We start from the raw sequence: 27,503 nt of genomic DNA on the forward strand, positions 1-27,503 counted from the left end.
ATATCAAATAAAGCAGTTCTGACTTCCTCCAAAGTTGGTATTTTGCATAATGAATCATTTTCCTCATCTGTGATAACTGTTTGGAGTAAATTTTGTCAGGTATCTAGCTCTTGCACCCCTTCTATTGATGTCGTGTTTTGCGGGTCTGGACAACTTCACACCCTCAGTATATGATGTGAATTATTTGGAGTCTTTGGCAGTGTTCTGGTGCAGCTATATGGTGGCAGGTCGTACATCGATGGCAGTGGATGGAAAATAAATACTATGAAAGTAAAAAGAGATAATACAAGATTTACATAGTTCGGTAATATGCCTACGTCCACGGGGTTTGGGGAGGGAAGTCTCCAATATAATATATCAGTTTATAACCACTCATGGATCCTCATATCTCACTGTATAGAGAAGGTTGAAACTCTTCTTGTTGAGGGCGATGTCTTCCTTGAGGGGTTGCTTGAAGAAGAAGATCTGATTAAGGGAGAGCTCGGTCCCTCTGAGAAGTAGAGGTCGTTCATTCGTCTATATATTTTCATCTAGTTGTATGCTTTATATATGTACCGATTTGTTGTGTGTCAGCTTCCTTCCTTAGCCTACTTTCTTTCTAGCATGCTCTAAAGCTCCCTGCCATGATATGACTTGTCCCATTGGCCTGCCTGACTTGCTCTACTTGATCCCTTCTTATCTCCCTCTGACATTCACAGCCCCTATATCCCTCTTGTCTCCTCTTTTGTCCCTAGTGATATCTTGATGGGTTGGACCCAATTTATGGGCTAGTGTATTTTTCCCCTCCACACCTTCTATGGCTAAAGCTGGTGCAAAACCTCCTGAGCCAACCTCACGTCAACTACCAAGAGGAAAAAAAAAATAGAATCTCTCCATAAATGGAATCTCTCCAATTTCAAATTGATAAAAAAAAAAAATGGCAACTGCCTCTTCCTTCCATTACCATGCGTAACGCTCTGTAGCCGGATGGGTCGGAGAATTACTACCTGTCACTTACAAACTTGTCTCTCAAAGCATCTAAAATCTCCCAATATTTCAAAAACGCATATTTCCCTACGAATATGCATGGATCGAGCAACAAGGAGAAGATTACCTTTTCCTCCTCCAAGGTGTTCATGCATAGTTCTTCCATAACCAAACACTCCAATCCACGATTGCGTTTGATATTCTGAATGAGATGAGAAACAAGTTTTTGCCATTATTGGAACATGACGTTCATCCCCATGCACCAGAGCATGCAATCGATACCGCACACGAAGTAAATCCACGTACTCGTGAAACAATCAAGCCACATGCAGAAAATGGATAACAAACCAGTCCGTTGCATGCCACGGACCCTCCACTGATCTCCGCATTCTTTAGTTTGTTGGCTAACAACCTGACAATTGTATATTCTCTCTCTCTCCTTTCTGTTAGACAGCTACGTAGCTTAGCTCTATTTAAACAGCAGGAACATTTCCCTTTATGCAATGTATTTTTTTTTTTTTCCTTACGTGAAATAAGATTTCTCTCGAGGACTTCCACCTCCTTCCTAGACTTTTACTTTCTTATAGCCATGACAATATGTTCAATCTTACCATGAATATGCTAGAATTATTTCTTCACTGTAGCCTCTCAAGCTCTATTGAGTGCGCGCGCGCGCGCACACACATATATATAATATATGTGTATATATATATATATATGTATGTATATGTATATAAAAGGTATGTTGTGGTTCTAAGCTTTGTAGCTAAGAAACTCATTACAAGAAAGGTATGACTTTGACATGGGCTGGAAGCTCACATGATGCCCAATTCAAAATCTGACACATATAAATATATATATATATATATATATATATATAAATGTGTGTGTGTAGTTGATCTTCATTTTCGTACAAGGAATCCAAAGAAGATTGTAGAAAGGATAATGATATCCCTACGTTTTATTTACTACAGCTCTTCTACCCACAGCCCACGTGGCTTTCTTTTTATGTTTTTCTTAGGGGTGGGTAGCAGCACCTCGCCCCCGTTGCCACACCCCGCCCCGCCCCCGTGTGGCGGGGCAGATTACCCCATCCGCCAAATGCGGGGGACAGGGCCACCCGCCAGCCTTTGGCACCTAAGGCCAGGGGCGGGATGGGGGGGCCCTAGCCCCTCAAATCTCCCGCCCCGCCCGGCATTATAATATATATATAATTATATATATGAGTATTTCATGTCTGGATTTTTTTTACTTGATAAAAAATAAGGAAACGACGCCCTTTTTTTACTTAGGTCCCCCCTAGCTCAGTTCACCCTACCCAGTTGAATCTCTCTCTCTCTCTCTCTCTCTCTCTCTCTCTGAGTCTCGCTTGGTCGCTCCCTCTCTGCAATTTGCATTTCCAATCCGAAACCCTAAATTAATTTAGGGGTTCCTAAATTATTTTAGGGTTTCGAAATACCCTAAACTATATACGTTTGAAATCTAAACCTTTTTATCATCATCAAACCAACTCTTCGCTATTATTTCCATATTCTTTGTTGGTTTGTTTTTCAAAGTTATTATTTTCAGTCTTTTATGTTGAACATCTTAGTTTGTTCCAAGTTGCAAGTGAATATGCATTCTCTTGCCTTGTCGTTTTCTTTTTATTAGATAGTAATTCTTACACTTGGTTTTATAAATCCAAATAGAAAACTTTTATTTTGATCTTCAGAATACTCATCCATAACTTCTCATGTGAAACAAGTGTTTTCTTTCTTCCAGTAGGCACTATTTGAACAATGAAGTTGGTAGAAGTAACTTGTTTTGAAAAAGCACAAGAAAATAAAAGCGAAAGTGAAAGTGTAAATAAATTTATGACCCTCGAAATTTTTTCTTTAAGTACAATAATTTATACCTGTGTTTTCACATTGTTTCTTAGCTCTAACTCAGCTAATTCATTTTTTTATGTTTGATATTTTTAATTTGGGTATTTTATTTTTTTATGTTTGATGTTTTTAATTTAGGTATTTCATTTTTTTATGTTTGATGTTTGATCTTCCAACTTCCAATATATATGTTAATGCTTGGATGTTAATTGTTTGGCATGTCGCTATGTTTACTATAATTTCAGATTTCTTGTTTGCTTGAGTTCATAGATATGCCAGCAGATTCTAGTGTGAGCTCTCTTTTCCAGGTCCAGGATACCTTTACCCCTACCCCTACACCTACCTCTACCCCTACTCCTACTCCTACTCCTACCCCTAGCCCAACACCTACTCCTACGGCACCTTGCCCCGCCCCCAAGCTAGCAAGAAACCTGCTTCCATAGTTTGGGTTCATTTCACCAAACTAGAGGGTGATGACCCCAATAACCCCCAAGCCAAGTGTAACCATTATGGAAAAATTAATGGAGGCCACTAAAGGAAACATGGTACCTCACAATTAAAAATGCACTTAGAAGAGCAATGCAAAAAAATCCAATATTAAGATTATTACAAGAGAAGAGCTAATCTAGGCTAGAAATTGGACTTCACAAAATGACGGATGAGACTAGTAGGGGTGCAACTTTAAGGGGGTATACTAAGTATGATCTCGATGAGCGTATAAGACACCTAGCTCGTATGGTCATCATGGATGAGCTACATTTTCAAGTTGTTGATGGGAAATAGTTCCAAGTGCATTCTCACTATTTAGAACCAAGGTTTAATATTCTTTCTCGCCACACAGTGGCAAAGGATGTAAAAAAAAATATTTTTGGTCTGAAGAAAAGAAGTTAAGGGGTCAATTTGTTTGCCTCACCACTGATACTTGGACATCAGTCTAAAATTTTAATTATATATCTTTGACTATACATTTTGTTGATTGTCACTGGACATTGTATAAGAAAATTATAAAATTTTATCTAATCACGATTACAAGGGTGAGACAATTGAGAATGCCTTGAGACCGCAATAAAATAGTGGGGGTTAACCTGAGTTGTTACAGTCATAGTTAATAATGTTTCGTCTAACGATATCGCATTAGGACATCTAAAGACCTATCTTAGAGAGGCAAATAAGACGATCATGGGTGGTGAGTGTCTGCATGTGAGATGTGCGGCACATAATCTGAATCTTATTATCACTGATGATTTGAGGGATCTTCATGACGCGATTGCTCAGGTCAGGACTACTGTGAGATGGGTGAGATATTCTCCTTCGAGGTTGGAGAAATTCAAGATTGATGCGAGGACTGCGGGCCTAACATCCAAGAAGAGTCTTTGTACTGATATGCCTACACGATGGAACTCAACATTTTTTATGTTGAAGGCGGCCCAAAAATATAAGCTGACATTTGCATTATTGGGTGACGAAGACATCCAATATGTTAAATATTTTGATGATCACGGAAAATCCGTAGATGATGATTGAGAAAGTATCTATTTTTGTAGAATTTTTGAAGTTTTTTTACGATGTCACCACGACACTATCTGGAACTTTGTATCCTACATCCCATCAATTTTGTCAGTAAATATGTAGGGTAAAAGAAAAATTAGATGACATGGTCACGGGTGGTCACATTAGATTGCAGGAGATGATATTGGTTATGAAGACAAAGTACAACAAGTATTTGGGAGATTTTACTAGGGCTAATATTTTGTTATATATAGTTACCGTCTTTGACCCTCGATTTAATGTGGATGGCATAGTATTTGGATTGGGCCTTATGTACGGTCAAGCATGGGCGGAGCTTATTACAGCTAGGGTTCGGGAAACCCTTAATAGATTTTTTGATGAGTTTACCGTCCTGCGGGGTGGTAATATTGCAGCACCTACACCTATCCCTCAAGTTCCAGAAGCCGAGGTTGGGAAAAGACGTAGATTGGACTGGGGTAAGAGGTTGGAGTAGACTCCCTTCATCCGGAGTTTTGTAGAGGCTCAGTCAGAGATAGACAGATACTTAGCAGCGGAGCTTCTACCATTTTCACGAGACTTCGATATATTAAGTTGGTGGAAGGTGAATGCCGTAAAGTATCTCGTCCTTGGAGAGATAGCCCTCGGTCTTTTGGCCATCCTTGTTAGCATCGTAGCCTTAGAGTCGGCCTTTAGCACCGGAGGGCGTGTATTAGATTCATTTCGGAGTTCATTAGCTCCTACCACTGTAGAGACTTTGATTTGCACGCAGAATTGGATTAAGGGAACTCCAATTCATGTTCTGAATGTTCTTGAGTATGAGGAGACCGACGTCGAGGAGGAGGGTGGTATCAGCCTAGATCTGATATTTATTTTAATTTCATTTTCTAATTTCTTATTTTAATTTATTTATTTCCATTTAATTGGTATTCATTAATTTCATTTCAAATTTAATTATTATAGTGACACATGAGATGGCATCTACGGCTACCTCTGATGCAGTATAACTTTGTGTGTATTGGACTCACCATTACCATGGTTTGCACAATTTATAATTTTATATAATATTTTAGTATCTAATTATTTTTCTTGTATGTTTTTTAGCTTTTATATTCTCAATATACATATGCTGAATCCTAATGACCTATCTATGCTCTTCTGCCTCATCTTCTTCCCAAATTCCAATGGCCCAATCCCAATCTCATCTTGGTTAGTACTTTTAATATTTCATATTTTAATTTTTAAAATTTTTGTTTCATTTTTATAACTTTATAATTTTAATTTGTTTTATTTTTAACTTATTAATATTTCAGGTTTTATAATTTATTAACTTTTATGATCTTGATTTTCAGTCTCACAGCAGTCGACACAACTCACCACTCAGTGAACTCACCACCACGGCGCCACCCCAAGGCCCAAATTGATCAAATTCAAAAGTTATGATTTTGTAAATTTACAATTAATTGTAATATTGCTACAATAGTTAATAGTACAATTTGTAAAATTTAATATTTTTAGAGGAATTTGTGATATTGTAATAGTTTATTAGTTCTCTTAATTTATATAATTGTAAACTGTAATAACTTAATGCCTTAATGATGATTATTATTTAATTAGTTACTAGCTGAAACTTAATATATAGTTAATAGTTCTATCTATATTTTTTTTTTGATTTTTAAATATATATATTTTAATTAAATTATGGGTCTAAAATGATCTAAAAATAAATTTTGAACCATTTAAAACTTAAATAACTGAGTTGGACCGAAGGCCTAGTATAGACGAACGGATGGAGGTCCACTTCTGCACCCGTAGCACCCCTAGTTTTTCTTTTTCTGTCTTTTGCTCTCTCACAACCAGAAAGCTGTCAAAAACGCTCAAGACCCATCTCCACTTGCCGCGCTTGCTCAAAACTCGCCTTTCTTCACTCCAATCATCCGCCCAAAAGACACCCATAGAGAAAGACTCTGGCACAAGCCCAAATGGTACTTTCTGATCAAGAATTATCTTTGAACTGGCATACTTTTGACCATTCATCTTTAATTCATTTTCTTCAGAACCTCCTTTCAAAAAGAATTATCTTTCATTTTCTCATTCATGATTTTTCACAGTACATACTAAGAAAACAGATGAATCAGAATCATCATCTCAAGATTATTCTGGGTCTTTGACAAACGAATCTCAAAGAAATTGACCTCCACTTCCTGCCAGAGCATTTCTTTCAAGCTCTAAGAACTTTCTTATATTTAAATATGGTGGGAATTAGCCAAAAAGTAGAATTTTTGTTTGCAAGGGCGTAAGTATAATAATATTATTTCATGAAATTCACAATCCCTTGATTGGCACGTGGACTTGGCCGATCCTCTTTTGCCCAAGCTCCTGTCGAACTTGAGGTAGACGACGAGGGTGAGGCGGTTCTGATTTGCAGCAGTGTCGCCGATGGTGAACTTGACGGGGAAGTTCCATTTGGGGTTGGTGCCTTAATCTTTGTCGGTGAGCGTCTGTTGGATGGGTGATTTGAGGTAATGGTTGTGGTCAATCTTATAAACAACGGCATTTGGGGCAGAAGGTAGAGTTCATCGTTTGGAACCAAAAATACTCTCAACTCATCTCAACTCATCATTATAATTTTTTCAAATTCCAATACAAAATATAATAAACAATTCAACTTTTTCAAATCTCAAAATAATAATAATAATAATAAATAATATTCTAACAATATTTTATTATCTCAACTCAACTCACTTTAACATCCAAACGCAACCTAAGGTGTGTGGCTTTTGGGTGCCAAGAGCAGATGAGTCTGAGCTTTCTGACAAAATTTTTAATCACAGAATGCAAAAGGTAGAAGAAAAGGTAGAAAAATAAAGCCACGTGGGCTGAGTAGTAGGTAGTAGTAAAAATGTAAGCGTATCATTTTCTTATATTTAAACGCATCAAATTAAAAGTAAAAGTCAAAATTAAATTTAAAATAATATTTTTTTAATTACATAATTATATACAAATTATTATTTAGTAGTAAATTTATTATTTTCCAAGATACCTCATGCTTTAGTAATCGTCACTGATATGCTATTGGAATCCAAAAGCCTATCTCTTTTAACCAAATCTTTGACCCCTAACCAATGAGAAGTTGGACTCTCGATCGAAGTGATTGCATGTTGATATTTTGGTGATCTTGAGCTGCCATATATACTAGAATCCCTAAACTTTATTTTGGATTTAAAATATGGAAGAGATATAAACTTCAAATTAACATCAATAATTGTTGACACAATCTGCAAACTTAACAAGAAGTTAATAGCTAGATTAAGAGTACGAGTAGTGGGCTCAACAAAGTTAAATTTTGGCCAAAGAATAGTTAAGGTACAAAATAAAGTGCAATAATGGATTTAACAAATAAACAATGATTTTAGCCACATATTATACCACTGGCCAAATTTGTTGAGCTCAAGGTGCTGGCCAAATATTATTTTTAGACTAAAAAATTATCTTTTTGCTGCTACTTCTTTCCCGCGCATGAAAGAAAAGGTGAAATAAAAAACTACTATCTGCTTCTCGCCTCACTTGGCTACAGTGAAATAAAAAGTAAAGGAAAATGCTAGAGCTCCCGCTGGGGGCTCCCGCTGGAGCTTTAGTGTATTTTTTTATGTGTATTTTTTAATTCTTTTTTTTATATAGATGTTTTTAATGATTTTAAATATTTTTAAAAAATAAAAAAATTTATAATATTATATATGATTTTTTATTTTACTTCGTGATTAAGGAAGTATTTTTTAATAATTTTTTTTTTACTTCTTGATTAAGAAAGTGTTTTTAATAATGTTCTAAATTTATTTTATTTTTTAAAAAATATTAAAAAATATTAAAAAAAATTATATAAAAAACAACTTAAAAAAAAACACATACAAAAATACACTACAGCCCCAGCGGGAGCCCCAGCGGGGGCTGTAGCACGATCCAAAAGTAAAACAATACAAGTCAACCTTGGCCCCAACCTTCCCACCAATTCGCCAATATCCAAACTATCGACTAAAAAGTGAAATAAAAAGTGTAATAATATGAATTAGAATAATGAATATAGTTTTTTAATAACGAATAATATATAAATTACAATTACAATTAGAATTAAAATAAATGAAGAGTTTAAAATCATTATTTTAATATAATAGTGAAAGATTTGTTAAGCTTGTTATTTGATGCTATTGAAAAGTGGATAGTTAAATTTATAAAAATAAACTTCTTAGTTAAATTTTGGTTGTTGAACCCACTACTAGTGCTCTTAAGAGGTTTAACTTGTTTAATTAAATATTTTGAGTTAAGGTCGAGAGATCTAGCCCATTTAAGCAAATGAGTTGGATTAATGGTTGATTCAAATACCACATTATAAACCTGGCTTGACTGATCTGGCCCATTTAAGCTGGCCTCATGCTTGTTTTCATCTGGCTAATAAAGGTGACTTATATTTAGTTGATCATGAGTCAACTAAGCTTTGTGCCAACACGGCATAAGTCATTGCAGGTCTACTTGTGAATTGATCTACTCGGTATTACACGATTAACATAGCTTGGAGGGCACAAGCTATCAACTGTAGGTCCTTCAAATCATGTGGCTTATGAAGTCATTATAATTTTGTTGGATTGATTGCAGGATTGCATATTCATCATACTCAATTAATGATGACAAAGTCATATACATGATCACCAATCCTCGGATCAGCCAAACGAACTGAAGTTGCTTTTAATAAACCCTAAGGATCTTATATAGAAATCAAGCCTCCACATCCCTTGCAGTTGAGATCAGAAATGGATGGCGGGTATGTTGCATAGCCAAGACCAGCGATCAAAACTAGACGACATACTAGCACTATCCTTTTACGCTATTGGAATTGAACTTTCTTTGGTAATTCTTGAAAGATGTTGAGAGAAAGACACAGGCTCTGAGTTGTCATTTTCACATATATCTTCTCTTATCAGTATCTAAAGACTCCAGCTTATACTTGTTGAGTGGGTAAGTTTGGATTCCAAACTCATCTCAATTCATTATTACAACTTTTTCAAATCTCAACACAAAATATAATAAACAATTCAATTTTTTCAAATCTCAAAATAATAATAATAATAAAAAATAATATTCTAATAATATTTTATCATCTCAATTCAACTCAATTCAATTCACTTCAACATCCAAACACACTCTGAGAATGATCATCTAAAGTCTCAACTCAAACATAAGTGGAGAAGTCAGTCTTGGCAATTTGGACGTTTTTACTCATTGATTGAGAATGATCATCTAAAGTCTCAACTAAACCATCACTCCAGCTCATACTCATTGGTCCTTTTTATGCACAGTTCAATTTTGGCAATTTGGACGCGGAATGGAAGTTTCCATGTCTGACTATTCACCGGAGGAAAAGATGGAATCGACCGTGAAAATTATTCAGATGTCTTTTTTTGGGATTACAGAGTGTTGAAAGGTTTTAAAGCAGTACCAAAGACCTGACCCAATATTTGGTTCTGACCAGACATTTTTGTAGGGGTCCCACGACATATTTCTCAAGGGGATAATTAGATACTCATTCTAGCCCTCCAATCATTTTACAATATACCATGTAAAATTTTAATTGACATGACATCTTATAATAGAACGTGAACGTTAAGAATATAGTACGAATAATTAAATTTATTTTTTTTATTAATTTAAATTTTTTAAGATAAATAGTAATTTTACATGATATCAAAACAGAGATTATAAATTTAAACTCAAACTCATTCAGGTAGAGTTAAGCCTACAATAAAAGAGAGTGTTAAGAATATAATATACATTTTTTAATTTGTAAGCATTGTGCAAGCCAGCATGAGTCATGACCGAGTAAGCTCCACTTGGAAGTCGAACACAGCAGTCAGCACAGGACACAAGTTTGACTTTGACTTGACAAAAAAAAAAAAAAACCTTTAATTATATATATATAAATTATTTATACTATAAACCTTTATTTATAGGTTCCGGCAAATCTAATTAATATGTTTGGATTTGAAGATGAGTTGAAATGAGTTGAGATGGATTGTGAATAGTAATGAGATGAGTTGTGAATAGTAATGAGATTTGTGAGTTAAAGTTACTGAATAGTAATAAATAGTAGTGAGATGAGTTGAGATGAGCTGAGATGTCCTGCGAATCCAAACGTTTAATTATTTTGGCTATAAAAAGAAAAAGTTGAAAATATTGGGCAATCTTGAGATTTATTTTTTTTATTTTTTTTGAGATAGTTTTAGGAGACGGGAGATAAAAACTTGGAATATATTATTTAAATAAATATTATATTAGAATCTGTGAAAGTGAATAGGTAGAATTGAAAAGTTGTTTAATTGCTTGAATATAATTATTTTAAAGTTTTTTTTTTTTTTGAGATCTTTAAAGATTGTATTGATTTTTATATTTAAATAATAATTACCTAATAATTAAATGAAAATTTGAAATAGAAAATCTTATCAAACAAAACATGGCATTAAGTTTTGTAAATATATTTGATGTTGTTTATACATATATCACTTCAATTCTGCTACATATAATTATTTTTATATATTTTTTGTATATTTTATTAATGTGACGGAACTCAGTATTTATTTTATATTAAAAAAAATGACGTAACTAATCATATCAATAAAGTGAGCAATAAATATATAAAAATGACTGTACATAAAATTTTTGATATCCTTTATTGTACTCATAAGAACTTAAACTTAATAATCAACTAAAATTTTATTTATGAACAACTTATATAATTATATATAAACTTTGTCAAATTCTATTTGATAGAATTTTATTTTGGAACAATTTTATTTTAATAAAATAAAACTAGAACTAGTTTTAGTACGAAAAAATTCGTATCATCACTAAATATGTTTTTGTTGTGCCATATTATTATCATGATTGAGTTATGCTAGAGGTCCCGGATGGAAAATGATACTTGACCTCCTCAATTTATCGCTCAAAGTTATTATTTGTATATTTTATTTTTTTAAAAAAATAATTATTAATAAAATTGTAATTTTTTTCTTAATAATTAAAAAATAATAAAAAATAAAATTTTTAAATATACTAAGGATCACGCACAACAGTACATGTTACGCGTGGGACCTAGCATTGTCCATGCTAAGCTGTTTCTTGGTAGAAAAATCTATATACCCAGCAATATAAAAGAAATATTTTGATAATAAAAGAATTTCATAAAAATAAATTTACAAACAGACGTGATTTAATGTAATTTATTAAATTATAAATGTATTTTTATATTAAAATAAATTTAACATATCATATAAAATAATATTAATTTATAAATTTATTTTTAAAAAATTTTTATTAACTATAAATTTTTTTTAATACATTAATTTATGAAGTATTCATGTTTGTGAAGAGAGATGGACAACTTGATATTGCAAATTGCAAAATGTTGTGTTGGGTATTTCCTAAATGAGACTTTTATTTCCTAAATGGCGTGGACCCAACGGTCAACGTGGAAGTCGTGTAAATAGTAAGAAATTATGTAGATTTTTTATTAATCAAATTATCTCACTTATAAAAGATGTCAAATACAGTAATGAATTTTTTCATATAAATTTCATATTTATTTATATTTTTAAAAGAGACGTGCGACGCTTGTCAATTTTATGACTTCAAATATAATTTTTTTATAAAATAATTCTATTTTTATAATTATATTTTAAAAAAAATCTATTTAAAACGTAATTATAAAAATATTCTACAAAAATATTTTATTTTTATATTTTCCTAAAAAATACTAGATTTATAAAAAAAAAATTATAAACTTTTTTTATTAATAAAGCTTCATTCATAAACTTTAAGCAATATATAGTACATTATATTATATATTTTTTAATTACGAAGTAGATGTTACATCTCACCTTAGTTATTGGAAGCACTTTTCAAGATATTTTTCAAGAAATAAACATTATTTTATTCTATAAATAATTTATAAACTATTATTTTTTTTTCATACATTGCAACTCCTCTCCTTCAAAGTCTCCCTTCGTCTCCCCTCCGCCCGTAAAGTCTAGTTAACGCTCTCTCCACTGCCCGCCATTTCCAACTCTCCCCAGAATGAGAAGCCCGGACTCATCTTACGATGTCCAGATAACGCATGGCCGGATTCCCTACTCGCCGTGCTCCGTTTACTCGGACACCTCCACCGTCGGGAGTTCCACCCCCGGCAGGAGACGCATCTCCGTCGCTGCCAGATCGGTCGCTGGAATCTTCGTCAGGTGCTTCGTTCCCCCGGAGACTAAGATCTCCACCTTTAGCGTCGCGGACTCCGAGGAATTCAAAGCTCCATCCGGTAAAGTCGAGTTTCTCATAATTCAGATTTGTTTTCTAAAGAAAAGTATCAAGTTGGAGAATTCTGGAAGTTTTGGTGTAGAATTCTCTTAAAGTCTTATGGTTCGACTTGGTTTTGAGTTTCTGTGATCTTTGTGACTCCAGTCCAGAAGTTTCCATCTTTTGACCGATTCCTGTTTTAGGTTGCTGAAAAACAAAACGAAACAAAATTGCTATTAGTATTATCAGGTGTTATTTACACCCTCGATAATCCACTGTACTACTTTTTGGGAAAGCCAATGGTCCCGAGTAGATCAAGGACAAGGGGGAGACTGCTCCCATTCCGCTCGCCGCTACCAAGTGAATCGCTTTTGATTTCTTTTCCCCCTGGCTACTAAAATGTTTCAGTTCGCCAATCTTTTGTTTTGTCATATGTTTTGTCCCTTTCTCGAGATTTCTAACTTACGAAGTGGGTTTACAGTTCTATGCTATATCAAATTTATTTGTATTCGCGAGATTAGTTAGAATGAACTTTTGAATTGTCACTGTCTTAGTTGTATCGGATGGTTCAAGAGCTGGTAGTGAGAGAAGTCGACGAGGTGGTTCAAACCGGGGAGTCTATGCCACTTCAAATAACTCGACACATAGGCGAGAGCCTGGGAGTGTCATATTCACCATGGAGGAAATCTTCAGGGCCACGAGGAATTTCTCCCCCTCTTTCAAGATCGGACACGGTGGGTTTGGGACAGTCTACAAGGGGACACTCGATAATGGAACGGCCGTTGCAGTCAAACGTGGCAAGAAGGTTTGGCAAAGTTGTTTATTAGGATATTCCACTTTCTGGATCTGACATAACTTCGACAACTCTGTGGCATAGAACTTTAACCAGTACTTCGTTACATTTCTTTGCAGAGTATTTCTCAGCTTGATAAGCATTTGGGGGTGGAATTCCAAAGTGAGATCCGAACACTGGCACAGGTGGAACATTTGAATTTGGTCAAGTTTTATGGATGCTTGGAGCACGAAGATGAAAGAGTTGTGGTGGTGGAGTATGTTTCCAATGGAACGCTCAGAGACCACTTGGATTGTGAGTTCTCTTTCTGTGGCCTTACTTTCACTTTGTGCGCACCTGCGAATGAGCTTAGTTCTTGATGTCTGATCTGAGAAATAATGCAGGTATTAATGGCAACATTCTGGACCTTGCTGCCCGGATAGATATAGCAACTGATGTGGCCCATGCCATCACTTATCTTCATATGTATACAGGTATGTTTCAGGGGTGAGCCCATTCATTTGTCTTGTCAAAATTATCAAAATTGTTTGCCTTTTGAGAGTATAAAATCTGTTTCTCAATGGATGATGTGTTGGTTCCCTTGCAGATCATCCTATCATTCATAGGGACATAAAATCTTCTAACATTCTTCTCACTGCACACTTAAGAGCCAAGGTAGCCGACTTTGGTTTTGCTAGACTCGCAGCTGAAACTGATTCAGGTGCCACCCATGTGTCTACCCAAGTTAAAGGAACTGCTGGTTACTTGGATCCAGAGTACCTCAGAACTTATCAACTTACTGAAAAGAGTGACGTTTATTCATTTGGTGTGTTATTGGTTGAAATAGTCACAGGCAGGCGTCCAATTGAAACAAACCGAGAACTCAATGAGCGGATAACTGCAAAATGGGTATGATTCTCTCCTGCCTTTTCATTGGTCACAATTTATTTTCATGAGTCCTAGTAATAATTTTATATGTAAAGGGGAAAAATGGTTCAAGACCTATACAGAAATCCTTAAAAAGTATGATTATGTAGCACATGTCCATCGAATGTCGACAGCTTAGTCTATGCAACTTCCAGCTCTACCATCTCTACTTTTAAATGGATAGGTTGATTAAGTTACAAAGGAGCATTTTACAAAGAATGAAAATTCTTCTCCGTAAGACAAATTGATGTGTAAGTGCAGGCCCTGAATAAGTTCCTCGAAGAAGATGCTATTTCAACCTTGGACCCAAAGCTGGAATGCACTACTGCAAATCGGTCAACTTTTGCTAAGATTCTTGAACTAGCCTTACAGTGTTTGGCTCCACGAAGACAAAATCGGCCTAGCATGAGAAGGTGTGCAGAGATCCTTTGGGGCATCCGCAAGGATTACAGAGAGCTAACAGCTTTGGACTGCCATTCACTCTCCTCTCATTCTCAAAGGAACGCTTCGAGGAGAGAAGGATGAGAAAATATTATGAGAGGTCTATAGTGGGAGTAGCCTGTAATCAAAGGATTTGTTTTAGGACTAGAGATAAAAATATGGAGTTATCTAGATATAAAAAGACATGTAGAGTAAGTATCCAGCAACTTGAGCAATGAAAATGCTTCATTTTAGAAGGTTGCCAATAATCTTCCCAGAAGTGGATCCGAAGATGATGGGAAAAAGTTCACTTCTTGCAAGTGTAGTGATCTATTTATAATTTATTCATGGGATTTGGATTGTGTATAGCCAAATTTAGTTTGAGATGAGGGAAATTCTCTAGTTTCTGCCGCCTTCTGTGTGTGTTTGTATTTCTTTTTTTCTTTTTTTTTTTGGATTTGCTTGTTGTTTTCATTCTTCCTGTAGGAATCTGAATAATAGAATACTTATATTTGAAGTATTATTGGTATATTCCCATTGTACATTCTCTTGGTTTTGCGTATTAGTAGGATCACACTTTCTCTACAAATAGAAGTGTAAACGCATCGAGATCGAGAGCAAGTAGTGGGTGGTAAAGTCTTATTTGTTTCATTTTTATTGGAGAATCCGAGTTTATTCTCAAATTGCAAAATCTTATATCCATAACAACTTATCTAGTACTCGAACAAGCTGGAGCTTGATAACAAGTTAACTAAATTTTGACAAAATAGACTATTTATATTGTATCCTATAATTTTGTATACAAATTTTGACAAAAAAAACTTTTTAAAATATATATATATATATATCAATGATTATATTAATAAGAATTTAAGCGACAAGTATAGAATTAGGAACATGATTTCTTCTTATTTTATAATACAGCTCCATTTGGATACATAAATACTCTCAAGTTATCTCATCCCATCGTTATAACTTTTCTAAATTTTCATATAAAATATAATAAATAATTCAACTTTTTCAATTCTTAAAACAATAATAATATTAAAAAATAATATTCTAACTATTTTATTCAACTCATTTAAAATCATCTCATCTCATATCATCTCATCTTATCTTACTATCCAGACGAACTTTTATGGTTTTAAAGATAACTTTATGGTTTTAGATATTTTCCTTACAACTTTTTAAGTTTAGATTTATGGATACAAAAAATTCTATTTATCATCTCATACATCACTACATGTTTAGCCTAATTTTCTACGAGTCGGTATCTTTTTTTTTTTTTCAATTCAAATTGTTGATTTTTCCAAAATATGAATAATCTTTTCAGCTTGAATACAATGATTTAACAAATGGAACACAAACTTGTATTGCTTTTGTCAGAATCAGAAGACATGAAATGCATCCTTTCGTTTTGTCATCCAAAGCTTTGTTCGTTTTCTGAGACGAGTCCGAAAGAAAGGGACTAGACCCGACTCCGAGCGGTCAGCTTCTACTTTTTTATATGCATGGTCTCTGCCTTGTTAAAGAAGGTGGTGAGCCAGCCAATTATTTAGAAAAATGCCCCACCGTAAAGGTTTTCCATCACATCTGACATTATAAACTTGACACATAGCATCCTAGTAGGACAATGTATTCATTAGAGAATAATTGGAATTTACTATACATCAACCACTATTCACTTTCACACTCCACACCCGACAACTTTTTCTTCTTTATTCATAAGGTGTGAAGTGTGAAAAGTGAATAATAACTGATGAAAATAATTATTCTTATTCAAAACTACCTAATAATTAGCCGAGAAAATCGTGTTTTGTAAAAATAATAATAAAAGGGAAAATATATTTTGTTAAATCCCTTTGAGACTAACTTCATAAATAATCAATTTTTGCCATGGCTTGGCTGTTTTGTCCTACTTTGGTTGGCCCTATACAGTTAAAACATGAACAAAAAAACCGAGTTCCCAGCATAAAAGAGGGAACAAACCTCATGGAGAAGAATAATTTACAACAAACCGCACATAACAACATGTCCTACTTGGAACAACTTGGATGACGTATGGTCTCACTGCTACATTTTTCTCCGGTTGCATGTGCCTGAACAAAAGAACCTACTTTTGTCTGAACTTAATGCAAAACTCCCTCACATTCCCTACGCTACACTCTCACCTCTTGAGAATGAATCTTGCCGAGTCAACTCATAGTTTCCATCTGTGCGTATTTGATTCTCATTATTTAGCGTCTTTGCTTTTGAACAAAGGAAGAAGAACGAAGATGTGTATATAGTCACATGCCAAACACTGCAAAAACATTTTACACACCAAACATCGAGTGAGTGAGAGAGAGAGAGAGAGAGAGAGATTTTCTGTTAATTTTTATATACCTGTGCCAAATCCAGTAGCTTTCACTGGTTTCCAGTTTCCAGCTTATAGCTGCCATGGCTAATGAAGTGAAACCTGCTAGCATAAATCCCCAGCGGAACCGTCTAAAAAATTTATGGATAAGATTTTGGAACCATCCTTTAATATTTTGCCATCTACAGGAAACAAGCAGCCTCGCCTTAGAAGAGTAAGTGAATGGATTATCCATAATGAATGCAAATTTGTTTCATCAGGTTCAAGCATACTAATAGTTCTGTTACATCTGTAGCATAATGCGAATACATTCTGTATGTATAAGGGGCTGCCAACAACTTACCCCAGTTAATGTATCTATTCTGAATTATATTTGAGCTAGTTCTAGATGTCTGCTCCACCCATGCTCGTCAAATATGATTTTACACCAACCCCATGATTGCTCTGATAACGTTAAAATTACGATGAAATTACCATATTTTATCACTATGTTGCTATTCCAGTAAGTTGGGCTGGGCCCAAATTTTGATAACAAACCAGTCACGCGTAGCATGTGCTGTCCCTGGCTATGCACGGAACTATGTCCGTCCAAATGCCTAAACAAGACCGAGCAATAGCCTAGTGGCAGATATTTACCTAGGTGAGTCGGCTGTCCCTGATCTAAATGTAGGTGTAATTGTGAACTGAAAAACTATATGTGCTTATTTTGTCCTTCACTAAACATTACTAAGCAAAATATAGAGAATTGACACTTAATGAATCTACAGTAAATAAAATGCCGCTAAGAAAATATACAAGCAGAGCAAGAAATAAGAAAGGAGTGATTCCAATATCTAGCAGGCTGCAGTGACATTAGCTAGACCCTATATCTTATCAATATGTGGCCACAGTCCAGCTGGAATGAGGGTAACACCCCGGATTGTGAAAATTCTACCGTAGATGGGAGGATGGTGATGGTGAACGGGCGCTAAATCCCACAGTGGCTGTTTATTAGGAAGAACTAGGCTTCATAAGTGATTTTAAGACTCTAATTAACTTGCATTAGTCCTTTCAGGATATAGTGCAGGCGTGGTTTTCTTAGGTGGAACTAGGCTTCATAAGTGATGATTCTAAGAACTCTGGTAACTTCTATTAGATCTTTTGTGATACAGTGCAGATGTGGTTAGTGTTTTTTCCATGGTCACAACAAATGGCATTACAGTTAAGCTATTAATGCCACATGGCTTTGGAACATTGTGCACAGAAGCCTGGATGAGAATGTAAAGAATTTGAGCATGGAAGATTATGGTACCCTGTATTAGAAAGTATCGCATTGAATGGGAGGATGTTGCGTGGGTGCCAAGTCCTACATTAATTGTTTCGCAGGTGGAACCAAGCTAAGTGATACCATAAACTCCAATTGTAACTTCAATTAGTCTTTTTTGGGTCTAATGTTATATGTACTGTGTATAAGCAAGCTATCAGAAAAACAATATTAAAATTTTGAACCTAACTTTTTAAACCATTATCATAGTATTGTGTATTCTTAGGTTTGTATTATTATCAATTCCATCTTTTCTCAAGCAGGTCGATTTGTTTTAGTAAAACTTCATAATTCGAAAAATTAAAAAAACCCACCTTTCTGGCATATTTAAAGAGCACCCAATTGAAAGAGAGAATGGCCAATACGTGGTAGAGATCTCAATCAGCCATCCAATAAGAAGCCCCAAAGCCCCGATTGCAACCACAAGAACAATATTGGAAGACCTACAGGTTTAGCACGGTTACATTCCTACTATATGTTCTCATAAGCCTCCTTATATAAATGAACCAGAAAAATGTCTACACAGCATCAGGTACCTGGTTGCCTTAGTTGCAGCCATGAGGGCTGTAAGAATAGCTACAGCTGTGTGTATTGCCCTCTTAAAAACTTCATCAATAGTAGCTAGGTACACAAAAGTACTCACCACAGCCATGAAGGAGAGCCAAAAGTCCATAAACTGAAACATTTACCCTTTGAATAATCAATACCATCTTAACTTAGAGTTCTTGAGTGGGAGAGAGGGAGGACATTCGAATTAACATGCCCAAAAATTTACTGCATTTTGCATAATTTAGATCTCACTTGCCAATATAAACCTGTTTTGTTCCAAGCACCTCAAGACTATAAACCTGTTTTGTTCCAAGCACCTCAAGCAAAGGTGCATTGTCATTGTCTCCAAATGATTTCAAAGCCTTTAATGACCCTTGTTGTCCATTGTATTTTTCAAACGAGTATGAATCCCATTGTATCCTCAATTTTAATATGATTTGCCCAAGTTTGTACAACCAATGAGCAAATCTTCATACATCCTACACCAGTTATAAACTGCAGTTCCATGAAAAAGAAAAATGGTGCAGGAATAACTCGTACCTGTAAGACATTATAGGTTAACGCACACCATGTGCCTACATCACAAGCATGATATAATCCACTTGCAATTCCGCTACACGTGAATACCACCCACTCTGCCAATGCCTGCATAAAACAAATTATAGTCCATTTGGAAATAGTAATGAATATGAAGGGTCAAAATTTTAATGTTGGTTGATTGGAATAGCTTGAAAATTCTTGAATTATTATCCACTAACCATGCAAATCAGTTATGAATAACCTCCCCTGATATCACTAGAGATATCACTGACCTCCATTAGACTTCTGAAATATCACTAATCTCACCATTATGCTGTGAAACCTGTGATGTTAGGTGGATAACTCAGCACTCTCAAGGAATTTCATCCATGACCTTGCTTCCTCCATTATCTAAGAGTTCACTGTTTTCTGTCTTCATTTTTTTATGACGAGCAACCCTAGAGATCGTAGCTTTTTACCCAGCTAAATCCCGAACCCGTGTAAGGTGCCGACAACTCACCGATAAAGTAAAATCATGTTTGTACCCAAGAGTTTGAACCTTAGATCTAGAAGGGGCATAACTCCAAGACCAAGACCAAGACCAAGGCCCTTACCACTTGAGCCAATCACTAGAGGTTTTTTCTTTCTTTCTTAAGGTCTGCATCTTCGAATAAATTGGTGTTTGTATTCAAGGTCAAACAATCTTACAACAGCAGTAAATAGGATTACTTTTGGAGGATATGCAAGCTATGCTACCATCAAAGCCTTGTAAAAGAGCAGTGACATTGTTGTATACAATAAAATAGAATGGCTTCTTGTAAATACCAAAATCAATTCACACCCTTTGTAGTAAGTAGGTTTAAATTGTTGCCAATCCAATCCCAAAAACAGGAACACGCATTACCTTCCGTCGAAGGGCCCAAAATGCAGGAAGTACAGCTGCAGCATTTGATGCAATAAGGCAAAACGATTGCCATATGTGCCCTACAGCAGTTTTAGGCAAGTGAATCAAGTAAAAAACGATTGAGTTGCATACCAAATCCTGGCACAAAATTTATATGCAAGTAGATGTTTTGGTAAATCATATGGTAGAAGATTAAGAGCATGTCACCTTCAGCTCTGTGCTAATACCATTACAAATTCTTTGAGACTTACTGAAAAAAAAATACTTGTTTGATAACAGCCAAAGACATATTAAAATTATCATAGGCCAACTACAAAACATTATCTCATGTTACTCCATATCCACCATTACCTTGATGCGATACAATTTCAACGCTACAGTCAAAGCCTCCATGCCTTCGATCGCAGGAGCAGAAGCTGCGGAAGATTTGTTTTTTTTTATAAGTAAGAAAGACACTTTTATTCATCGAATGAAATAGGCGAAGCCCGTTTACACAGAAAGTATATATAAGAAACACCTAACTACACTCTAGAATCAGAAAACAAAAACAAAAAATTCATTAGCAGACCCTCCATTAAGCACAATAGCTGAAAACCACTGAAGTAAGGAGCATACAAAAAATTTCCAGATTTCATCTACAGTACACTCATTATTATTAAAGCACAAGAAGCTGCAGAAGATTTTTTTTACACACGCGCACACAAAAAAAAAAAAAAACTCAATAAGAATTAGGGAACTAAAATCTCAAAAGTTGAGCATCCAAATCATATCAACAACAGTCTGGGGAAATTACCACAGGATATTTGTAACTACAATTAGAAATAAATTTCCTCTAATGCCCCCCCAACCTCCGCATATCTGGACTTATACTCCTAAAGGACTAGCTAATGTTTCAATTAGAGCCCCTTAGAATCATCATAAAGGGAAATACTTCTCCAAGCAATGTGCCATCCAATTCACTGCCTTCCGATACACAGTCTAAGGTATTACAATCTCCCCACTTTAATCTCTAACGTTGTTGTCAGGCCATTCCATCATAGGTGGTATGGCTCAAGTTTTAGTTGAATTGTCTCTGACATCATATGTAACAACTCAAGAAACACCCAACCTGCATCCGGGCATATACTCCAATTTGGAGTAGCCAATGTTAAATTGGGAGCTCCTTGGAATCATTATAAAGCACAAGAAATTTTTCCTCCCAAGCAATATGGGATCCTATTCACCACTTTTCTATACTCAATCTGGGGTATTACAGAATTAATCCCAATGAAAACTTCACTTGTAGATAAATTAAGAGATTTTCTGGTTTCAACTAGCTCAATAGGTAGTCTCTTACGGTCTTACCATTGCACAAGAAATTTGGAATCGAATCCCCTCTACTAGAGAAAGGGGGATTCATAGAAGGGAGAGGACCATCTTGCTTTGTGTAGCACATAGATCCAGCGGGCTTCCAATAAACCCAAAAAATTGGATCTTCAGATACGCAACACTAAGGAAAATTCTCATTTACTTGAACATTATTATATGGCATATAATGTACCAAAAGATTCCATCAATTTAAAGCATGAGACGCGCTTGTTTAATTATGTCACGTGAAATCATTCTTAATCCTTACAAAGAAGAAAGTACGATATAACATATAAAAAACCCAGAACTTGAATCAATTGCCTTCCCCATGGTAGTAATTTTGTCTTTTCTCACAAAGCTTGATTTCTTTCACTCACTTTTTAAGAAACACACACACACACACTTACATATAGAGCTTAAGTTTCATTCACTTGTGTCTCAGTATTATCCTCTGGCCAAGCAAAGATTCTAACCCACCCTAAAAAATACTTTTGGGCAAAGAGATATTAATCAAGAAGTTTCACTTATAGTCTCCAATGATATATATATATATATATATTATAGATATATATACATACAATTAATTAAGAAAATAAGGGGAAGAGGCTGAACCAAAAAACCTGTATGATGTCAATCCACTTGCATCAAAAGCAACTCTGCAGTCCCCATGAGAGGAGCATCGTTTTGGGCATCTTTCGAGGGAAACAGACATGATAGTTTGATCTTTGGAAGCACTACCACTAGTATTAAGATATCTCAATCCAAAACCCCAAGTTCCTTCTCTGGCATATAAAATATAAAAATCAACTTTTTCTTTGCTGGAATTGTACAACTTGAAAAACATGGAGCTATCACTACTTCTTGTAGTGTTCGCATAATAATAGTCCCAGTTATTTAGAGACGGTAATCCACCAAATCTGGTGTATACTTCGTAATCTATCCTTGCATCTGATGTTAGTCGGATATGTATATTTCCTCCGGCTGCACCACGAGGAATATCCAAAATAAAGTAAGTCCAACTATCATCCGGTTTCCCACCATACGAGGAGTTGCTTACAAGGGGCTCAAGAGGAAAATTGGCTGAATTTGAGGATAGTTTTTCACTGACTGGCAGATAATAGGATTCAAATGGGTTTGAATCTCTCCTGAGAACTGTCTGCAGACAACCATTCTCAGCTTGTCAATAAGTTATTCCGGCGAATAAATTTTTTTTTCAAGCATCATGAAAAGAGAAGACTATACAGGCATAAGCTCCTCATAAAATTAATATAAAGAAGGGAGAATTACACTTTTCACCCACAAAATACAACCTGTTTTTTATTTTCTATCCCAAAGTACCAAAAGTATCATTGTTCACCCTAAACTATCGATATTTTCAATTTGCACTTTCAGTTAGATTGTGGCTAGCAGCCATTTTTCCATTCATCTTAACGGTTGGATTGTAACCGAGAGTGCAAATTGAAAAATATATGCAGTTAGAGTGCAAAGTGAAAATCATGCGGTAGTTTATAAATAAAAAAGTGTGAATTCCCCTATAAAGAATGAAACTGACGTGAAAATGCTTATTTGAAAACATCCAAGTTAGAATCCAGATTCTATTTGTTTTATAATGATATCCTGATGCTCTATAATCATCATATTCTGCCATTTCAAGCCATTCCATATATAAACTCAAACAACTTAAAAATGAATTATCTGCCGATCTTAGCAAATGAGCCAAGATAGGAACCCCATGTAGAAACATGCTTGGGCCTTTACGTACCAAATAGTGCAAGTTGAGAAATCACATTAACATTTTTTCATCCCATTATACCAGCTGTCTCTATTAAAAAGACGCATAACTTAATAGAGGCAGAAAACAATACTATCAACAATCGCACCTGAAGGGCATATCTTTCCCATGTACAGTTTGATCCAGCCTTCCCTATGGGACATTGAAGCACTTGTGATTCCATTGAATAGCAAACTTTCATAGCAGTGTTTTGAGTCCCTCCAAGTATATTTGAAATATTAACAGGCAAAATAGTAATATACCAGCGGCCAACCTTTGGCAAGGAAATAGACAAAGGGGCTTCACTAATGTTACTGGAATAATCATGCACAGTTGCCGATGGAATTGCACCATGCCGAGCAAAACACATTAAATTAATTCCACTTATATTCCCATTGTTGTTTGCTGCTGATACATTATACTTGATATCTGCTGCCATAATGGTCAATTCTTCAGCCACTCCGACAACATCCAATAAGTAAACTTTTGGTTCACCATCTCCAAGGCAAGATGTTTCCAAACTATTTTTGCAAGAAAACATATTTTCATTTGTTTGGTTGTAAGACTTGACTCCTGAAAAAACTCCTGCAGGAAAATAACTGTCTAACAGAATACATGAGAGTTGATCAACTGTCTGGTTGCAGTACTGGCCCCACATCGTTGTGGTTGTACATCCTTCCACTGTTATGTTGGCACTGAAGGAGTATGCTGAGCCTCGGACAATCTGCAGTATCAGAGTACCACTAGTTTAGATTTTCAAATGATTGCAATACTCATGAATGCCAAAAATTAACAAACCAAGACCGTTCATTGAAGAAAAGAAAGAAAGCAGATTAAAAAGAGCTCAAAAAATAAATCAGCAATACTAATGTGTATATCTTTCTGGCATCATCAATCTCATTACAGCACAATATTCATTGAAATTTAGCACAACCACTAGATTGGGAAGGGTTGCAGGCCAGCTAAAGTTTCAGATATAAATTTCTAGCACAAATCAGAGGGCACAATAAAAACAAGAATATTAGAACTTTTTGGTATCATGAATAAAATGGCTTATGATCCCATTCTGAATAATTAATCAGCTCCAAAATTTAGCTCCCATCAATACAATTCTAAAAAAAAATTAATTAATGAAATTGCTTCCTCACATAGCTCACAAGTGTTTGAAAAGTTCCTTTCGTACATGGGATTTAAAATTAGTACCGCAGGAAAGTCTTCCTTGGTTCCCAAACACCCGATGCCCATAAAACAAAAAGTACAGCAGGAAAGAAAAAGTAAAAAGAGGATCTACTATTTAACTGAAATATTTTGCTTCTACCATTAAATTAATTTATTGTGATGTGAAATACACAAGTTAGTGGATGAAGCAACCTTCCTAGCTGCCACAGAAAAAAAGTTCATAGAAACTGCATATGGAAGGGAAAAGATATCACAAAACATGAGCAAGTGATAAACCATACCATTTTTGATTGTGTCCTTGTAGGTCCAATGCCATTGAAGAGACCAAAATACCAAGCTCCCGGAGATATCTGAATAATTCATTATTTATTATCTTATTAACCAGACAACTGGCGAAAAATAGATATAAAAAACAAAACAAGGAAAGCAATTTTGAAACTTCCTGTGCACCAAACTGGTGAAACTTTGAACCACCAAGAAAGTGCATACAAGTAAAACAAAAGATATATAGAAAACCATGGTTCTATGCCAATTTAATTAATTAGAGCATAAATTGAGTAAGAAGATTTGATTTTAGCATTAAAGAAAAAAGGTATAACAATAAGCAAAAGATTTTGAGATTGACCTGCTCATTTGTCAACTTCATTGTGATATTTTTCTGCATAGTAAAGCATTGTTCCACATTCTGAAGAGCTTGTATTCCTCCAAATGAGCCATTAGAAAGGGGAAATAACACTACAACAGCAGAAAATTTTTCAAAACTGCTTGCAACAATAATCAGATTAGACTTGGACCAAGAAAAAGAAGCCAAACAGAATTCTTGTTTAATTGAGGTTCAATTAGATTTCTACTAGGTCACTTTCACCTGAATTACCTGAATCATTTAGAAAAATGTTCGAGACATCTGGCAGTGGTGGGCTGCCATCTCTGAAGCAAATTACTGGTAGTGCACTTTCAGGAGCCTTTTTTAGGCTTACAGCATCCTGTGAACAAATTGGACCATAAGCAAATGACAACTCACAATCCATTAAATTTGTAATTGATTTATACAATTGCCTTCATTCTAAAGACAGATTCTTGAAGCACGATGTAATTCTATATTAGGTGAAAAGGAGTACAAAGACTCCAGAATTACTGACATGAATGAGTAATAGGAAAAACTTGGGAATATCAGGCAAGAGCATGGTATAGTTTTGTTATACGTTTTATATATATATATATATATATATATATATTATATCAGAAGAAACAAAAACTCTATGTTCAGTCATTTTTGCGTACTCGTTGCGCACTCAACTAATGTGATTGGCTACGCCACATTAAATAAAAGTGATGCAGCCAATCACATCAGTGGAGTGCGTAAAGAGTATGCAAAAGTGACTATATGTAGCAAAATTGCAGAAGAAAACTCATATCCAGGAATTAGCCATCATGGAAACGTTTGAATACTGAAAAAATCCTATCAATTATTCAAACTTGATAAGCACACTTACAAGCTCGACATCTGAGTTCACTGCTATAGACATGGAAGAGAACCATGGTGGCAAATCAACTGGAACAAGGGAAAAACAGCAAAACCGGTAAGATATTGTACAAATTGTAAATTTTCCATAAAAAATAAGAAAGAAATAAATAAGGAGACAATATTAGTGTTAACATCTTGAAAAAATATCTTCTTCTGGATTTGATGACAGGAAGAAAGCTTCAGCCCATCTATAGTAAGGAGGAAGGAAACAAGGTGAAAGCATGTGATGTACAAACTCATTATCGAATTTAATAAGAGACTGAAACAATCAATTTGGTCATGAAGCCCCCAATGAAAATTGAACTTGGTTAGCAGTATATACTCCAGTACCAAATACCGTGACAGAAAGCAGAATCACAATGGAGTACTGACGTTACATACAGGCCAAACCTTACTTCTAAAACTGTCGGATAAAGCAATGTACTTAATTTTACAATCAGCACGCCAAACTTATAGCTTAAACAATGTAAACGTCCTATGTTACGCCTCTGTTACGACTGCTACTCGTAACACAATAAGACAAAATTATACCATCAATGGTAATCAGCAATCGAGCATTCCAGTAAGAAATAATCACCGAATTACTTCAACTTAAAAACAATAATCATAACACTGGAGGCATATGCATAAAACAGCAAAGAGCATGTAAACACTCCCTGTATTCCACAAATTACTTGTAAAAAAAAAAACGTATTCCACAAATCCACCATCAAATTCAATTCTTTTACGACGACCCACCAATCAGTACACCCCAAAATTCTTCAAGAACCAATGAAAAATCAAACTTATCGGTCAAATCCTCAAAAGGGTCATTCATAATTAATTTAAACCCCACTGATAGAGCTCAGAACTAAATTAGTGGCCCAAATACTCAAACGGGTCATCAAGAACTGGTTTGCACACCTCTAATATAACGTAAATCAAAGGGTCTGAGCGTCGTCCGAGGGTAACTGAAGCTGGAGAGAGTGAAGCTGTTGTAACCCAGCTCGTCGTACATATAGCAGAGGCCGAAGAAACAAGAAAAAAGAATGAAAAGACTGAGAATCGAATTGGAAGAGAAGCACCGAATCGAATTGAAACCCATATATTTTTTTGGTGATTCTCCCCGCACAGCACGGGTGGGGAAAAAAAAAACAGTTGGCTTTAAAGGGATTATAGGGTAATAATAATATGTTTTGTTGGTGATTAAAGAATGAGATTGTAAAAGAAAACTAAACGTACTCTTCAAGCTTTCGGTTGACTTGTACTCGTCAAGCTGGT

The 27,503-nt window shown here is 35.1% G+C and overlaps 2 protein-coding genes across 2 annotated transcripts; one reads left to right on the forward strand and one right to left on the reverse strand.

Annotated features, from left to right (window-relative positions):
* Positions 1 to 12,353: 12,353 nt before the first annotated feature.
* Positions 12,354 to 15,313, forward strand: LOC108984129 (calmodulin-binding receptor-like cytoplasmic kinase 2). The gene is made up of 6 exons (XM_018955965.2): positions 12,354 to 12,693; positions 13,226 to 13,476; positions 13,584 to 13,758; positions 13,848 to 13,937; positions 14,051 to 14,352; positions 14,632 to 15,313. Exons 1-6 carry the CDS (start codon positions 12,459 to 12,461, stop codon positions 14,893 to 14,895), a joined length of 1,317 nt encoding a protein of 438 aa, XP_018811510.1. The 5' UTR covers positions 12,354 to 12,458; the 3' UTR covers positions 14,896 to 15,313.
* A 1,308-nt stretch (positions 15,314 to 16,621) lies between these two features.
* Positions 16,622 to 27,439, reverse strand: LOC108984128. The gene is made up of 14 exons (XM_018955964.2): positions 27,147 to 27,439; positions 26,212 to 26,270; positions 25,593 to 25,701; positions 25,344 to 25,453; positions 25,000 to 25,068; positions 23,649 to 24,263; positions 22,389 to 22,924; positions 20,773 to 20,837; positions 20,422 to 20,501; positions 19,539 to 19,643; positions 18,986 to 19,125; positions 18,764 to 18,892; positions 17,176 to 17,328; positions 16,622 to 17,092 (listed from the first exon to the last, which is right to left on the reverse strand). Exons 1-14 carry the CDS (start codon positions 27,325 to 27,327, stop codon positions 16,945 to 16,947), a joined length of 2,499 nt encoding a protein of 832 aa, XP_018811509.1. The 5' UTR covers positions 27,328 to 27,439; the 3' UTR covers positions 16,622 to 16,944.
* Positions 27,440 to 27,503: the final 64 nt, after the last annotated feature.

This window comes from Juglans regia, chromosome 7 (assembly GCF_001411555.2).
Source record: "Juglans regia cultivar Chandler chromosome 7, Walnut 2.0, whole genome shotgun sequence".
In the NCBI taxonomy this organism is placed as follows: domain Eukaryota; kingdom Viridiplantae; phylum Streptophyta; class Magnoliopsida; order Fagales; family Juglandaceae; genus Juglans; species Juglans regia.